Below are 17,909 nucleotides of genomic sequence, written 5' to 3' on the forward strand. Positions count from 1 at the left end.
TAAAACATATCATTCTAAAAGTTTGAAAGTAAAAAATTATCAAATAGTAGGAAAGAAGATTCTCTTTTTTTTTTTAAAAGAAAAAAGACATTTTTGACTCAATAAAGTAAAAATTGGAGCAGGAAAAAAACTTATCCACATCGGGTGTTTACAATAAATTAATGCAACTTCTATTATTACGTGATTTAATGAAGTAACACATATGTTAATTAATGATGGTTAAGTAAAATGAACTATAAATTTAAAAACATGACATGCATGTATTGACTTGATGTATACACCCGGTGTGTGGATAAGTTTTACCCATTGGAGCATATTTGAATCGAACTATTAACGGTAAGGACTTTTTATTTTTACCAAAATATTGACACAAAACGTTTTTATTCAACTTCGCATAGTTTAACCGTTATTTATACGACCGCCACACTACACCCCCACCCCCTCCCCCAACAAAATGTTGATGGCAAAATGACAATAGTTGTCATTCATTTCATTTTAGTGAAGTTAATATACAAGGAAAATTTCAAATAGTTTGCCACTAATGACTTGTGAACTTCTTGGAGAAAAGGCAAGAAACCAAAACTTATGAAATGAAAAACAGAAACACTAGCTCTGGGGAACTAGTTTCTTTTCAAGAATCATATCATCTGTAGAGAAATCAGCTGCTTTCCTGAATGTTCCTCGTCCGAAATCTAGGTTGTAAGAGTCTGTAAGACCTTCCACCAGATCAAAATCCGGTTTCCATCCTAGCAGAGCCTTTGACTTCTCGATGGATGTAAAGAAATGCTGTAGAAATTCGATGTTAAGACCAACGAGAAGACATAGATAGACTAGTGTTGGACAAGAGAATCCGATATTAAACAGACAGCTAACAACTTCAACAGAGGAAATAAACCATATTTCTTGTAGTATTTCGTTTGGACTACGATTGATTGTACAAAAATGTGTGTTTTAGTGAGCATACTGATGTGTGTTTTAGGAAGGGACTAGGATAAGAGGCGGTGAACATGTTGTGAATCTTTACTGATGATTCATTTAGTTTGATCATATCATTTGATTCTGATAAAGAATGTCTCAAATTTCAATATGAATGGTAAACAACTGAAATCAACACACTAATATTTACCTGGTCACGGAATGGGAATGCTTTCTTCTTGCCAAAATCGAACTCCTTAGGGTTGTAATGAACAAGCTCGGGTTCAGGGAAACCACCAGCCTGGATCAGGAATATTGAGAGTCAATTGTATATCATTCAAAGCTTTTACAAGCAATATAAGCTAACATTGACCAAAAAAAATTACCTTGGCGCAAGCCTTAGCTAATCCATCAAATGTGACATATTTCTCTCCGGATATGTTAAATACTTGCTTGCTTGCTTTCTCATTTCCAAGAACCTGAACAAAAGCCTTTGCAAGATCCTGCCAATATCAACCGAAAGCAAAAATATTATCACATAGACACGAGGCTGCGATTCTTTAGACGATTCCTAAGCTCATTATGTTATAATGCTGTCGAACTGAAGTATTGCCTGAAAGTGAACTAAGAGTACGTTGCTCCTACTTGAAAAGACATATTTCCTGGTTATTACTAAATGGAAGCCACTTGCAAAGATTGAATATGTATAGGACCTAAGCAAACACATCTACGTTGAACTTCTAGGGCGATAGCATTGCTTGATGTTTACAATAGAAACATGTGAAGTACTCTTTTAATATGTGCTGACTAACCTTCACATGTCCAAGTTGAGTTATTTGCATCCCTGAGTTGGGAATCGGAATTGGGCGACCAGCCTTCAATCGGTGGAAGAACCACTCTTCAACAGGATTGTAGTTAAGTGGCCCATAAATATAAACAGGCCTTAGAGAAGTCCAATTAACATCTCGTGATACTAACAAGCTCTCTGTCTCAAGCTTTCCTTTATGCCTACTCTTCGGGTCACCTGCATCAACCTGTTGACATTGGGAAAGATGGTTTTTTAAACCTTGGGGAAAACAACTACATAAAGAATAAGGGATAAGATAAGACCAAAACTTAGAAGAAAGGCTGAAGCAAGGTGCAAATAGGATCGAGCAGATAAGCTGCTACTTGTTACACCTCTGAGATAATTATGAAGTCTAATCTCTCTGCCAGGAGACAAGGTTCAATAATAAGAATTTGTAAGTGCCTCCAGTCGAACCTTAGTTTTAAGAACTTGGAACTGAAATATTGACAATAACCTCCTGTGTAAAACTCCACCTTGTTTGAGCAAAAATATTGTTTTTAAGTGTCTACTAACCAAAATGACGGTCATGTATGTGTTGTTGTCTATTGTTATTAACTACATAGTATCACAAAATAGACAGAATATAAGCTCAAAAAATAATCATATGCTACTAAACTGACCTCAAAATGTGGTAAATAATCAGTTTTAAGGTATACACCAGCTGAAGAGCAGTAGATGTACCTGAGATTCATAGGCAGTTAAAATAATCAGATAAAAAGGAACACCACAATCCGGTCATTCAGATATGTTTACCTAGTAAAGAGTGGCTAAGCCATATGAATGCGACCAATTCATGACCAAATATTGTAAAATAGTTCAAGCTAATTGGTATAGTAGTAATGATTCCTGGTACAGAATCATAGCAGATATGTATTAAGAGGATTCACTGCTTACTGTTCTAGATTAGGTAATGCATCCAATATTGGCTCCACTTCAGTTGCTTCACGTCCTGAATAAAAAAAGAATTGTTCATGAACAATAGACCAAAAAAGGAGGAAAAAATAGAAACATACTTCTACCAGAAAAAAAATGTTTGTAACAACAAAAAACGCGGAATACATTGAGATATAGAATAAAACACTAATAATGAGTACCATTTATGTCATACACAACATCATAGCCCTCCGCAGAAAGACTGCTCTTCACAAAATCGAAATCCATTCTGTCACCCTTCAAGTGCAATAACTGCAGTTGGAACAAAAACTCTCATTACTTAGACTCCTAGAGCAACTCTAATCATGAAATCCCAAAGCTTTAGAGCTCATAGAATTCCAACATACCTTGGAGGAGAAATCAGCATAATCCTGGTCTGATTCACCTGGCAATTGTTGAGAGATTGGAGCTTTTCCTCTTGTGAATAGAGTAACCTGCATTTGTGCATCATTAAAAGATTGTGAATTTCCAAGGTAACTTCAAACATCAAAGACTGTAATCTTCGCCTGGTAATAATTTGGATGACAATGTAGAAGTCAGAAAATGATTTGAACTTTAGAGAGAGCTTAGTCTGGGTCGATTACCTGGTGGCCTTCTTTCACAAGAAGTCTCGATAGAAACACACCAATGAATCGCGTGCCTCCCATTATCAGGATTTTCTTTTCACTCGAGGCTGTAACTTGCAATGCTCCTTTTGACAGGCATGGTTTCCTCTTATACTACAACCATCATATAAAAGTAAAACCAGAAAAACCTATCATATCAACTCATTATGCAGCAAAGCAAAAGTAGCAGCTTCTTGATACATATGGAATATGAAAAAGCATCAATTCTCAGCATTTCTAAACAATTAATACTCACTCTTCTTGTCTTGCATAAGCCAAAGATTAACTTAAAAAGACAAAGATAACACTATCACAGTAGCACCCAATGGAGCCGGCCTAGAGGTCAATAAACTGGACCGAGAACCACGAGGTCTCTGTTTTCAAATACACTAAAGGTAGTTTCTTCCTATTTGTCCAAGACTTTTTGGACAGAGTTATCCTACATGTAGTGATGAAATGTAGTAGGTAGCCCGTACCCAAGTAACTAACTAATCGCACAAACTGGTTCAGATACCATGTTATTTGAAAAAAACATTACCACACAATAGTATAGCCTAATGTGTAGTAAAGAATATATTTTTATAATCTTCTTGAAACCATAACAGATAAAGGTAGGATTTTTATGCAAATTACGAAATACTAGCTAAACCCCAAGTCAGTATTCAAAAAAAATGACAAAAAATTTCTACCCAAACCCACAAAAAGCCCAACATATGTGGGTACCTGAAATGAGGAGATCAATCTGGCACCATTGAAGTCAGAATTGGAAGAAGGAAGGAGAGAGAAAGAAGGCTGTTTGGGTTGAATAGCAACCAAACTAGCCATGTTGTTGTTGATTTGGTGCTTTTTTTTCCTTCCTCAGTGTGAAGAAGAACTTGGGGCAGAGAATAAAGAAGAAGAAGAAGAAGAAGAAGGGCTATGATGATTTTCTTGATGTCCATATCTTCTTCTTCTTCTAGTGATTATGATTTGTTCTGGCTTCCTCTCATTCTTACAATTGAGATAAGACGGAGACCCCACTTAGAATCCCTCCACAATTTTCAGTTAGGTATCCACACTTACCTCAGCCTTAACTTCAAACAAAACCATAGCCTCTCAATCTACTCATTCTTGATTGGCGCATAATGACAATATGTAAAGCACTTTTTAGTTTTTGGTCTCTACTGTAAAGGGGTAGTTTTGAGGATAACCAAAATTAGTTTTTGATACTCGAATGGTTTGGACATGTGACGAGGAGGTCATAAGTGTGTTATAAAAGAGGACATAAGATAGAGAAGGTATATAAATATGTTATTGAAGAAGAAGATTAGACATGTCATGACATATATTCAGTTTATTGAAAATATAAATCCTAGATAAGAAGAAACATAGGTGAAAATTAGGACATAAAAATTAGTAAGTAATATATTGCTCGTTAGGCAGAGGCTAATCTCATATCCTTTTGTTTTTATCATATTAGGCGTAGTTCCTTATTAACCTTGGTTGCTTGTTAGCTTTTTGAATTGACGATCAATTGAAAACAGTCTCTACCCTCACATAAAATAGGAGTAAAATCTACCTGCATTTTAATCCTCTCCGGACCACCATACACGGAGTATACGGTTGTAGATTCCTTTTTATATTCACTACAATTCTGTGGTACATTAGTCGATTAACAATCATAATCATAATCACCCACAATTCACCTAATTATAGTCAAGCTGGGTTAAATATCTTCAAGTGTGTGTATATTGTAAAGAAACTAATCTTAAAATATCAGACAACCAGAAAAGAAAGGGAAAAAACGAAACAGAATAACCCCCAATTAAATCCCACAAATGGGGTCTGAAGAAAGCAGTATAATAAGTAACCTTACCCTTTCCTCGTAGAAATAAAAAAAGAGATTGTCCCAAAAAGCCTCAACTCGGGACACATATCATAGTAAATTAGAAAACAGATATGAACACCGCAAACAAATGGAACCTTTACCCCTACCCCTAGTTGCACTTACTGCAGAACGTGAATGGCAAATTTCAGATACATTTATGCATATGGCCCATACGTCTATTCACCAGCCGTGCGGTGCAAAAAAAAAAAAAATACAATGAAGCAATTGGATTCATGAAAACTGAAAGGAACAAAAACGTTTTCCCAGTTCGTTCATGTTCTGCATGTACAAGACCTCAATAAAGGAGAAGTCCAAATTTAACACCATGTCAAAATCTCCTAAGCATCCTTCCGATATGTGCCATCATAATTTCACAGCGTATACAAACCACCATTATATAATCAATACATGATTGTTCGTAGAGGTGGACACTGACGACCAGTTTCCTCCCACGAGTAGCTTGTTCTGTATTAATTGTTCAAACAACACTAAATGCCGACTGTAGAGTAGAGGAGAACCGAGAAGTGAGGGTCTGGGTTGCAAATGCTTGAAGCTGCTTCTTAGCATCTGGATATTAGAAAGAAGAAAAATATATGAATATTAAACAGTAAGGGCATACTGGAAAGCAGAATTTTAAAGAGAATAGTACACAGAGATCTGATCATGACTACCAGACACAAATGAGAACTGAAACAAGCAGAGCAAGACAGAAGCAACAACATACATACATATATACATACCCAGTGAGAGCAAAACAGAAGCGAATAAGAGAATACACAAACTAATGAGGGAACCTGACAACATCTATCATCATACATATTATGCTCATGCATGAAAACTGGAGCACCCAAACAAAGTAAAACTCCAGAGGTAAAGATATTGTTAGAGGCAGAATCTATAGAAGTTAAAGTAAGTACACACCTTTGCGGCATCTAGTAAAACCAACAATATTTGCGACGCTGAGAGTCAAGCAAACTCCAACAACGAGAAGATAATCAGCTTGGAACCTAATGAGGGAGAATATCGCGAGAAAGAACCAAGCAACAGCCTACAACAAAGTACATGGATCAGGTGCAACACATCAACGGCTAACTATTTCACTTTGCAAAAATAAGGTACAGATAGAAAGAAAAGAAGTTCTAGAATATATTTGAAGCCTGAATCTTGAAAAAGTAAAAGCTGAAAACAAAAATCGAGAAGCCAAGGTGTGAAGGGCCATTGTTCGTATCCACATATATTTTGTGTTTGTTGCAGATTTTTCTTGTTTTCTGATTGTACAATATATGTGCTCAGTTTGATATATTGAACATTAGAATAAGCAGCCAGTGTGATAGAGTCTTCACTTACTGTTAGGTACAAAGTCCACCAAAACAGCCAGGAATCCTTCTTGTTCATGCGAGCCATTGACTGAAAGGAGAAGTGAAGGAAAAAGGTTTGTCCAAGGCAACAAAGGTAATTATTAAAATGACTAAATGGGCAAGCACTTCTAAAATAAACGAACATCTGAAGGTAAAGATGGATGCTAAGGAACCTGAAACAAGATTTCTCACCTCTTGATCAAGGCACTCAAATCTCCACACACTCTCGCCATTGTCATCTATTTCATTCCACCACCTTAAACCCACAAGAATACGTCCACTGACGTTCTTAACCACCCAAAAGTCAAGAGCAGCTAAAAGAACAGTTACCACAAAGATGATAACAAAACTATCAACAAATAAAGCTGACAGAATATAAAACGCTAATGCTGCTGCCTGTCAATGCAAAGAAAATGTATTAAATGAACATAATTACAACCTAAGACATTAAAATAAAAAGCCTATGTAATAAGCTAGACCTTGAAGAGCACATGGAAAAAACATATCTGTGGGTGTGCATAGTCCTCCCCTGCAGGCTGAGAAAGAATGTGACAGCTTAATTAACTTTATGACAGAATCAGTCAACAAATTCTATGTGCTCCCTCCTTTCCTTGCAGCGGAGAGTGTTTAGGGGTGCAAGGGGAAAGGAGCAGCAAGGGTAGTGAAAGAGAGAAAATAAGAAGGGAAGATCATCTACAATAAGTAACAGAGAAAAGTAAGATAAGTGGAAGGCCACAAACTCCTCTAAGCTAAAGAGTATTATGTAAAAGGTTAACCATTTTTATTTTTTTAAAAAGAAAATTACCTTCGGGGACATCCGATAAAAAATCCTGTTTTACCTGCATTGCTTATCCTAGATCATATATCACCCTTCTATCCAGATGATTGATCTAAAAGGAATGAACTTAAAGATTACAACAATAACAAAACAACTAACACTCAATCCCATGCTAGTTGATATTGGCACTATAGATCTATTTCGCCACATTCTGACCAGTTTCATTCCAATATCCAATAGTTTGGATTATCTACCACTAGAGTTCTCTAGATTTTCTACTAACATACGAATATCTAAACAAGGTAAAAAGGGGTAAGAAAAACTACTATAATGTTTAAGCTAATGTAAGCATGCCAATATAATTAGTTTAATTCTATGTTGCTCAGACTCTCCAAAAATGTTGCCCCACCCGTGTCGAATACTCCAAAAAAAACACTACTTTTGGAGACCCGACACACACCTGTCGACATTTTGAAGAGTCCGAGCAACATAGATTATAATTCCAACTAGCCAGTATCTTCTATATGGATCTTTACTTCCGTCATTTTCTCTCTAAAGTGCAGGTAGATTTTGAGAATTTATAAGTCTTTTGAAACAACTTTCATCCATGTGATTCTATCTCCAAGGTAAGTGTACTAGACTGCTATTTGTACCTTTTACTAAACTAACCTAAAACTTAACCACACCGATCATGAAACTGACATGATATAGTGGGAAGTGGGACTCACCTGTCATCCAAAATTAATAGCACATTTTAAAATAAAATAAATATAGGTAATTAAATTAAATAGCACATTTAGAAGTTTAAATTTCAGAGTTGCATCAATATACACACACAAGAAACTATGTAATACAAAACAATCACCAAGCTCCATTCCCAAGCTAAAATGATTGGCTAACAAGTCTCCTACATCCATTTTACAATATTTAGGTCCAGTCCAAGTAAAAGAATCTGTTCCTTGAAGCAAATTAGGATCTCAACATTTAGAAGATATTTCTTTTACGCTAGACATAAACCAACCGCACTTTCCCTCCTTTGTCTGGATGTGAAATCCGTGCAATGCTCACATTGATTTGAGAATAGAACAAAGCAGGAATACTATGTCGTCTCTCAAAAAGAGATACAACTATATTAAATAGGCAATCAATGACAAAACTTAAGAACCATCTACAGACACTTTATGCCCAATCATTTCGATCTTGCTTGGTAAACAAGGGGATCAACACGAGTGAGTACTCGACTACTCGTCCCACACTAAACTCATCAAATTGTGACTATGACTCCATAATATCCTTGAGCCTAGCAAATCAACACTTCCTACTAACTCCATTATTTCACCTAGATTTTCAGTAACAATCCATCCAACTAAAACAAATTATTCACCTACCCGGATAATACAATTCACTAAAGCAGAAATTTTCAATTCCCAAAGACAGATCCGTAACACATGATATGCAGTAGAAAAGTAATGGAAACACGAAAATCCAAACAAAAGAGCAAACCAACAGATCAAATAAAATAATTACGAGCTCAAACAAAACCCTAACATCAATGCAACTCATTCACACATACCAAAAAAAAACAATTGTGAGATTTCAAAGTATCAATTTACAGCATTAGGTGAAAAAATGAATCAAATAAGGAAAACTACGAAGCTTACTGGGTTAAGATCCATGTCGAATTTTTCAAATCAATTTTCCTTAGGATTTCGCCTGATCTCTCTAATGAAATTGTTTCGTGGAAATGCAAAATTGTGCTGTTTTCCTAATTTTTAGATTTGGCATCCGGCGAACTTTTGGAATTCTAGAAATGTACCCCAATTTTCTTCTATTTAAGAAATGCCCCCAACAACTTTATTGTTCTTCCATTCTAGTCTCTCGTAGACGGGTTGATAGAGTTTAAATCGACCACTTTTATCGAGGAAATAGATGGTTTCAACTTTTATTACACTATCAAACTTTAATGGGAAAAGGGTCAAAAATACCCTCAACTTTGATGTATAGTTTAAAGGGAAAAGGGTCTGATATACCCCTCAACTTTGTCATTTATAGCTGATATACCCCTTGTTATGAAAGTGGCTCATACATACCCCTACTTGTAAACAAATGGCTCACATATACCCTTTTCCTCTAACGGAAATGAAAAAAATAATAATTTTAATCTAAATTTTTATTATTTTTTTCTAAAAAATATAATTCTATATGAGTAAATTTAATCCTCGTCAAACATATTTTTTTTGACTTTCTTTTTTGTTTCAATGACTAATTTATAATTATTATTTTGATAATCAAATTTATTTATGTTTCACTAATATTCTTGTAAAACTTATTGTAGATGACCAAATTTTTTCTTCGAATACGAAATTAAATTATAATACACACAAAAAAAATAGTTTAATTTTTTTTTCTCTTTAAGCTAAGGAATGTAAGAAAAAAAATAAGAATAAGAAACTCAAATAATTATAATAAAAGAAGTCAAAAAATAATTTATGTATGAGAAAAATTAAAATATACTTTGAACTTTGATAGAAGAATCATATATACCCCTAATTTATTTATTTTTTAAATTAGAAGTAATAAAAATAAATTTAAAACTATTTTTTTAACTTCCGTTAAATGAAGGGTATATGTGAGCCATTTTGTACGGCAGGGGTATATGTGAGCCGTTTGTATAAGGCATAAATGAGCCACTTTTATAACGAGGGGTATATCAGCTCCAAATAACAAAGTTAAGGGGTATATCAGACCCTTTTCCCTAGTTTCAACCCCATTTAAAATAACCCGATCCATTCTCTCAAATCTCCTATTCCCGTTAACAAACAAAAAAAAAAAGATGCCCTCACGCAGGATCGAACTGCGGACCTTCAGTTTACAAGACTGACGCTCTACCACTGAGCTATAAGGGCTGTGTTTGATATGGAACTCAATTTAAAATATATCACTTATAAAAGTTAAAGGTTCTGTTAATAAATTCCTCTGAATCATATTATAGATTTTTTGTGTTGCGCAAAATGCTCTCGAGTTAATTTTTCGTCTTTTGACAAGAATGTAATTTAGTGGTCAGTAAAGTTATTGAAAATCTTAAAATTTTAAGTTTAAATTATTGAATAAAATTACTTATACCTCGTAAAATTAATTCAAATATATGAAAACTAACCTGGACATAAATATATTATATAAAAGAAGATATTGTTACTTTGTATGTGATCCAATTCTATTGATAATGGATGAGATCACATTAATTCTCACATAGAGCTATTACACATATAGCATTTGCAATGACTTAATTTTTTTTATGTTACTATTCAATTGTTCTAATACTTTATTTATAAGAAAATCTTGGTTGGACTCAATAATTTCATATTTTACTGTGTAATTTTATTTGTTCATATATTTATTTGATTTTTTTTTTTTTAAAAAGGTCTCTCAATTTTTATGAAAAAACTATTTTCGAATCAATACACATGAAATAAGAAAGCTTTTCACTTTGATCGATATTATATTTGATCTAGTAATAAATAAGGTCTAATTTTTGTTTAATTAAAAATTCCAATAATTATTCCAAAATAAAAACAGTTACAATAGATGCTGACCAAATAAAATAAAATATTCAAAGTGATGATTAGTTACTTGCAAATTTGCAAAAGGGGTGGAAGATTAGGGTTCTTTTAAAAGCAGCTTTTGGGTTCTGAGGGCTCTACTCCACTGAGCTACACAAGGAAAAAATGGCAGCTATTCAGCAAAGTCTTTCCACTTCAATCTCTTCATCAGCATCTACTTTTCTGGGTCAGAACAAACTCCGTTTCAGGTACCCAATTTAATAATCTTCCATATTTTCTTTCATTTTGTTAATTCAGTTCCAGTTTATTCGTTTATTTTGAATCTTCATCATCTGCGTTAGTTATAGATATTATTGGTCTACATTGCTGGTAAAAAATCAACCTTTAAGCATTAGATGAAGCAGTAGAGAAGAAATGTCCTATATTGGTTCAGCATTTTGACTTTGTTATGTATTTTCATGGGAAGAAGGTATAATGTTCCCAAGGGAAAAAGGAGTCCTTTTTTCTGCTGGTATAATCTTGTACTTGCATTGATTATTGGTTTTTTTATTCTCCCAAATTCAAATGGAAAAAGGTGACCTTTTTGTGGTTTGTACTGATTCTTGAATTTGTTTCTTTATAAATTGTTTAATCTAAAAATATTTGATTCTGTTTTTTTCTTAGTGTTCTCATTTTGACTAACATGAAGCTAAAGACTCTCCTCTTTTCCATATTAAACAAAGTTTCCTGCATTTATAGCATTTACGTTCTAGGATAATTTTAGTAGTTTATGAACTGACGGTAATCTCATCTGGATTGGTAGTATAACAAGATTAACTGCATTGATGGGAACACAATAAAAAACTATGGTTGCTTCGTTAATACTTTGCTTAATGTATAAAGTGTGCATTAATTGTTTCAGGAATCAGAATGTGTCAATGCCAGGCAAAACCAGTGGTATTGTCAGATGTGTTGCAACACCCTCTACGGAGAAAACTTGTAAGCCTGTATGTTAGTGTTGGTTTCCAGTTATATATTGCCAAGTTGAAATGAGAATAGTAGACTTGCGAGCCTGTGCAATGTGGATCAGTTAGAGCCTTTGGCAATTAATGTTGAGAACTTTAAACTAATCAATGTATTGCATATAAATTATTTCAACTTGCTGAAAAAGCGAATTGAAGACTCAAAATTTTTGCTACATGCACGTTTTTGAAATGCAAGAATTGTAAAATTATTGTCTTTCGACAATAACAAAAAGAAAACAACTGTCAGTTTAGGTGAGGTCTTAGTCTCACCTGTATCAGTCCTTCAAATAGCTATGCAATCTCTTAACATTTGACTGCGCTAACAAAATTTCTGTTTGTCTTGAAGCTTACAAGACACAGGTCTCCCGCAATGAAAACTTAGCGAAACTTCAAGCTGGTTATCTGTTTCCTGAGGTCTGTATTTCAACTGGTCGATTTTCATTAAGTTGATTGCTGTTTATCTGTATTTTTAAGGTACTTTGCTATAGAAGATGTAGCATTGCTTTTGGGAACATGCAAATAAAATATTGATTTAGATGAAATTGCAGTAATTTGGAATCACGATAAGCCAGTGAGCAAATTTAGTTACCTGAAGCAAAATTATTTGCTTTTTTAGCTGAATTTGGATGACTAATTATGTATCTTTACCTCTCTATGCTTCCATCCTGAAATAGGAGAAATAATTCAATTCTTTATAGTAATACACTCAAAGAGAACTCTTATTTTGTAAACCATCTCTCCTACTTGCTTCGAGTTAAGTTCTAAACAATATCTTTGGTGAAGTTAGATCGCGAGAAGGAGATCTGCACACATGTTGAAACATCCTGATGCTCAAATTATAAGCCTTGGAATTGGTGACACTACCGAGCCCATTCCTGAATTCATAACTTCTGCCATGGCAAAGGTAATACTGATATCTCTATCATGCTATAGTTTTTTGTTATGGGTCAAAACTTCAAAGTTCAGTGTATTTTTGTGTCCTATTCTGCCTGACCAATGATGGGATTACTAACAAAAATCATGTAGCTGGTAACACCAGTGTTGTTAAAAGCGCAGAAAAGCGCGCTTAAAGCGCGCTTCAAAGCGAGGCGACCCTTGTGCGCTTTTTTAACTTGAGGCGAGGCGATTTGAAAAAAGCACTCGCTTCAGAGGAAGAAGCGAGAAGCGACGTTGAGGAAAAAGCGCAAAAAAGCGCGCTTTTTATAAAAAAAGCGACAATTAGGGTTTTTTAAAAAAAATTAGGTTTTTTTTAAAAAAATCTGAAATATAACTTCTCTCTCCTCACAACTCTTCTTTCCCTTCTCTCCTCGCGACTCTTTTTCCCTTCTCTCCTCGCGACTTTCTTTCCCTTCTCTCTCCTGAAGCTCTCGACTGAGGCTGCTGGCTGCCGCCCTTCTTTTTCTCGTGAAGATCTCGACTGAGCAGGCTGCCTCCCTTCTTTCTCTCCTCAAGATCTCGACTGAGGCCTGCAGGTAATTTGTTCATCTCTTTTTTCTCAGTATAAGGAGAAAGTCTCACTTATGGTGATGTTTTTGTGGCAAGTGGTGTTGAGGAGGATATTTATAGGTTTAGGGGGAGTACTTTAAGGGGCAAGGAAAGAAGAGTTGGAGGTTCTTGTTCAAGTCGAAACCTTGTTGATGAGCCTTCTGATGAAGAAGAAGATGACCAAGTAGAACCCTTGGTTATGACACTTGAAGAGTTTGAGGTTCTTGTTGAAGAATAGGAGTTTGAGTCTTTGTGATTTAATTATGTTTTTGATTGTCTTGCTTTATATGTTATGACTTATGAGTATTATTGACTATCTATTTTCTTTTAATCTAAGACTATATTACCTCTATTTAGTTATTTAATATTTTTTATTTTTATACTAAATGTCGCTTTTTTTAAAAAAAGCGCGCGCTTCGCTTCACGCTTCTCGCTTCTGTGAAGCAAGCCCTCGTCGCTTTTTTCCGCTTTTCGCTTCCCAAAACACTGNCTGAAATATAACTTCTCTCTCCTCACAACTCTTCTTTCCCTTCTCTCCTCGCGACTCTTTTTCCCTTCTCTCCTCGCGACTTTCTTTCCCTTCTCTCTCCTGAAGCTCTCGACTGAGGCTGCTGGCTGCCGCCCTTCTTTTTCTCGTGAAGATCTCGACTGAGCAGGCTGCCTCCCTTCTTTCTCTCCTCAAGATCTCGACTGAGGCCTGCAGGTAATTTGTTCATCTCTTTTTTCTCAGTATAAGGAGAAAGTCTCACTTATGGTGATGTTTTTGTGGCAAGTGGTGTTGAGGAGGATATTTATAGGTTTAGGGGGAGTACTTTAAGGGGCAAGGAAAGAAGAGTTGGAGGTTCTTGTTCAAGTCGAAACCTTGTTGATGAGCCTTCTGATGAAGAAGAAGATGACCAAGTAGAACCCTTGGTTATGACACTTGAAGAGTTTGAGGTTCTTGTTGAAGAATAGGAGTTTGAGTCTTTGTGATTTAATTATGTTTTTGATTGTCTTGCTTTATATGTTATGACTTATGAGTATTATTGACTATCTATTTTCTTTTAATCTAAGACTATATTACCTCTATTTAGTTATTTAATATTTTTTATTTTTATACTAAATGTCGCTTTTTTTAAAAAAAGCGCGCGCTTCGCTTCACGCTTCTCGCTTCTGTGAAGCAAGCCCTCGTCGCTTTTTTCCGCTTCTCGCTTCCCAAAACACTGGGTAACACTTGGTTTTATACTAGACATGTTTCTAAATATTTCTGTTGATGAAAAATAAAATATTTCTGTTGATAGATTTCAGCATATGCTTACATAGACTACCATTAACTTGATAGGTAGTGTGTATTTTTAATCTATTCTGCTTATTGAACTATAAGTCATGTTCTTGATTTTGTTTTCTTTGCTCATTTGCAGAGAGCACATGAACTGTCAACATTAAATGGTTACAGTGGTTATGGTGCTGAGCAAGGAGAAAAAGTAAGTAGTGCCCCCTCTCGTCATATTTCAGTAATATGATATTAGCTCTACTATTTATTATCCAATCCTTGTTTCTCTTCCTTCTTTTGAATTTGCTACAATAATAATGGTTCTGGCCTTCACTGATAGTTTGTCTTTCCTCTTTTTGTACCAATTTGATTGTTCATTTGTCCTTTTCTTTCCTCGAATACATTGCAATATTCTTTATTCAGGTATCCACACAATAAAGTTTAAAAACTTTCTCTTTTATTCATAACGTCATTAAGGGATGTGCAGCTGAAATTTCTTAAGTATTTAAAAGCATTTCCATTTCTTGGATCAACAATAATCTATTACTCTTTGCAATTAGCTTTTTATTCAACAAATTCTTGGTTTGCCTACCGAGTAAAGAAAAGAGATGTGAAATGTTTCATGTTTGGGTGTTGTCAAGCATCATTATTTTGGATCCTTATTTTAAGATCGTAAGAGAAAATTATTCTTTGGTCACCATATTTGTTATTCATAGCATTTATTCCGTGATTCAAATGTAAATTCAGCTGTCAGAATAACTCTAAGAATACATTGATTGTTTCTGCATGAGCAGCAACTTAGAGCCTCCATTGCTTCTACCTATTATGCAAATGTTGGACTAGAAGAAGATGAGATCTTCGTTTCTGATGGTGCCAAAAGTGATATATCTCGACTTCAGGTCTGGTTTCCTCTGCATTTAGTGGGCTTTTCAAATTACTGAGCGGTCTTTCACTATCAGTTTATGAATTTCTTCACTGTATTGTAGGTTCTTTTTGGATCTAATGTGAGTATGGCTGTGCAAGATCCATCATATCCGGTAAATGTTTCAGGCTTATACCTCTGTTCTTCTCTATTATAGTATTATGACACAAATGAAAAAGAGTAGTTCGAGGGCAGCCCATGCTCATCCAGGATACCTGAACATTGTAGATTAGCCATGCCTATTTTGTAATATGATTTTTCACATCATTGTGATATTTAAGTGAAGTGGTGCTACTTGATAACTTAGCACTAATTTTTATACTTTGTAAAAGTTATTGATATGTCTTTTGTTATTATCATTAATTCATTATTGCATCTAATTGCACCTTTTCCTTTTATTTGGTGTAGTCTTTTTATTGTCTGTTGGACTACTCCTTGTTTTCTTACTAGGCCTTGGAGAAAGGCTCTCTTATGTGATGGTGTGTGTAAGATTCTGAAATATGCGTTGATTGTTGTTTCTACTGTAGGCTTATGTGGACTCGAGTGTTATTATGGGTCAAACTGGTCAGTTTCAGAAGGATGTGGAGAAGTATGGGAATATTGCATACATGAGATGTACTCCAGAAAATGGGTTCTTTCCTGATCTATCCAGTGTTCCTCGGACAGACATTATATTTTTCTGTTCGCCTAATAATCCAACTGGTTCGGCGGCATCTAGGGAGCAGCTGACTAAATTGGTGCAATTTGCTAAAGATAATGGCTCGATCCTTGTTTATGATTCTGCATATGCTATGTATATATGTGATGACAGTCCAAAGTCCATCTTTGAGATTCCTGGAGCCAAAGAGGTAAGTTCAGATCATGTTGCTTGGTTAACATTGAGCTTTACTTTGTTTTCTAGTGAAAGCTTCTGTTATCATTTAGTCAAACCCTGTAGCATATAACAGTATAATATCGATGACAAACTCATAATGTCCGTGTATCAGTTCGTTAGCAGTTACTTATCGGTACATTGCTACTATGACGATCCTTCTACTTCTATTACTCTTTTTAATCCCTTTACAGCCATACCTTCGATTACTCTTTTTGATTCCATCACAGCCATACCTCAATTTCATGTTACTTAGAGTCGGCATATGCATTCTCACCATTCATTTCACTCTATTTGGACCTATTTCATTCTAGTTAATAGTGATTTGTAGATCTCAAACAGTAGAAATTCGCTATATTTCCTATTGAGACACAAATTCTAATGCTTTTTCTCATCACCGGTATACAAAGTTTATTGAATGATTCTTACATTATTAACGGATTGTTCCATGTGATTCAGTAAGCTTATTGTACTGCACTTGCAGGTTGCCATTGAGGTTTCATCATTTTCGAAGTATGCTGGGTTCACTGGAGTTCGTTTAGGGTGGACTGCCATTCCCAAAGCACTCCTATATTCTGATGGATTTCCTGTAGCAAAAGACTTCAATCGCATTGTTTGTACAAGCTTCAATGGTGCATCCAACATTGCTCAAGCTGGTGGTCTGGCTTGCCTTTCACCTGACGGTTTCAAGGTCAGCTCCCTATTCGCGTAATCATAAAAAACATCATTATAATAGGCTTAAGAGTTCAATGTGAACGTACGTGTGTTGACTTTGCATTTCAGGCCATGATGGACGTGGTTGGTTACTATAAAGAGAACACACAAATCATAATGGACACATTTAACTCGCTAGGTTACAAGGTGTATGGAGGTAAAAATGCACCCTACGTCTGGGTACACTTCCCTGGACGAAGCTCATGGGAGGTTTTCAGCGAGATACTTGAGAAGACTCATGTCGTTACTACTCCAGGCAGTGGTTTCGGGCCTGGTGGTGAAGGTTTTGTGAGAGTAAGTGCTTTTGGGCACAGGGAAAACGTCACAGAAGCTTGCAGAAGATTCAAGGAATTGTACAAGTAAAGTAACTCGTTCGCCTGCATATCTATGTGAAAAGATGCAGCAGGCTGCACTTCTTGCATTCATTGAGATGATGTTTCTTGACTACTCGTGTTAACATTTTGATCATATCTATGTTGCTCTGGAAGAATAAAGCTTATTCTATGATTGCCACTATCAATTTCCATATTTAAGAGTAATATGAAGTTTGAAACCTAACTTTTACAAAGTGTCTGGTGAAAGAAGTGAAAAATACAATTTAATTACATTAGCATCACAAATATATTATCCATCAAGGTAGACTTAATCATCACATCTTGGAAAGATGGCCAATGAATGGTGTGATTAATTAGGCCAATTTGGGTGATTCCACCTTCAAAAATAATAATTATAATGATAATAAAGCAGAAACATTAAACCCAACTTGTGGTTTGGTCACTTTGGCTAAACAAATAAGTA

At 35.2% G+C, this 17,909-nt stretch overlaps 3 protein-coding genes and 1 non-coding gene across 4 annotated transcripts; 1 reads left to right on the top strand and 3 right to left on the bottom strand.

Annotated features, from left to right (window-relative positions):
* Positions 1 to 457: 457 nt before the first annotated feature.
* On the bottom strand, positions 458 to 4,237 carry LOC107023234 (chloroplast stem-loop binding protein of 41 kDa b, chloroplastic). Its single transcript, XM_015223859.1, has 10 exons — positions 4,024 to 4,237; positions 3,280 to 3,414; positions 3,043 to 3,129; positions 2,857 to 2,947; positions 2,657 to 2,711; positions 2,383 to 2,443; positions 1,728 to 1,949; positions 1,302 to 1,418; positions 1,127 to 1,216; positions 458 to 786 (listed from the first exon to the last, which is right to left on the bottom strand). The coding sequence occupies exons 1-10, from the start codon at positions 4,123 to 4,125 to the stop codon at positions 607 to 609; spliced, it is 1,140 nt and encodes a 379-aa protein (XP_015079345.1). The 5' UTR covers positions 4,126 to 4,237; the 3' UTR covers positions 458 to 606.
* A 1,053-nt stretch (positions 4,238 to 5,290) lies between these two features.
* On the bottom strand, positions 5,291 to 9,115 carry LOC107023906 (Golgi apparatus membrane protein-like protein ECHIDNA). The gene is made up of 6 exons (XM_015224749.2): positions 8,965 to 9,115; positions 7,005 to 7,061; positions 6,718 to 6,921; positions 6,515 to 6,574; positions 6,089 to 6,215; positions 5,291 to 5,734 (listed from the first exon to the last, which is right to left on the bottom strand). Exons 1-6 carry the CDS (start codon positions 8,977 to 8,979, stop codon positions 5,646 to 5,648), a joined length of 552 nt encoding a protein of 183 aa, XP_015080235.1. The 5' UTR covers positions 8,980 to 9,115; the 3' UTR covers positions 5,291 to 5,645.
* A 1,022-nt stretch (positions 9,116 to 10,137) lies between these two features.
* TRNAT-UGU lies at positions 10,138 to 10,209 on the bottom strand. The gene has a single exon. It is a non-coding gene; the product is annotated as a tRNA-Thr (tRNA).
* Positions 10,210 to 10,920: 711 nt separating this feature from the next.
* Positions 10,921 to 17,676, top strand: LOC107023396 (LL-diaminopimelate aminotransferase, chloroplastic). The gene is made up of 10 exons (XM_015224085.2): positions 10,921 to 11,111; positions 11,765 to 11,841; positions 12,214 to 12,281; positions 12,655 to 12,771; positions 14,753 to 14,815; positions 15,399 to 15,503; positions 15,591 to 15,641; positions 16,054 to 16,374; positions 16,882 to 17,088; positions 17,181 to 17,676. The coding sequence occupies exons 1-10, from the start codon at positions 11,029 to 11,031 to the stop codon at positions 17,472 to 17,474; spliced, it is 1,386 nt and encodes a 461-aa protein (XP_015079571.1). The 5' UTR covers positions 10,921 to 11,028; the 3' UTR covers positions 17,475 to 17,676.
* The last annotated feature ends 233 nt before the right edge of the window (positions 17,677 to 17,909 follow it).

The sequence above is a fragment of the Solanum pennellii genome, chromosome 6 (assembly GCF_001406875.1).
Source record: "Solanum pennellii chromosome 6, SPENNV200".
NCBI classification, from domain to species: Eukaryota; Viridiplantae; Streptophyta; class Magnoliopsida; order Solanales; family Solanaceae; genus Solanum; species Solanum pennellii.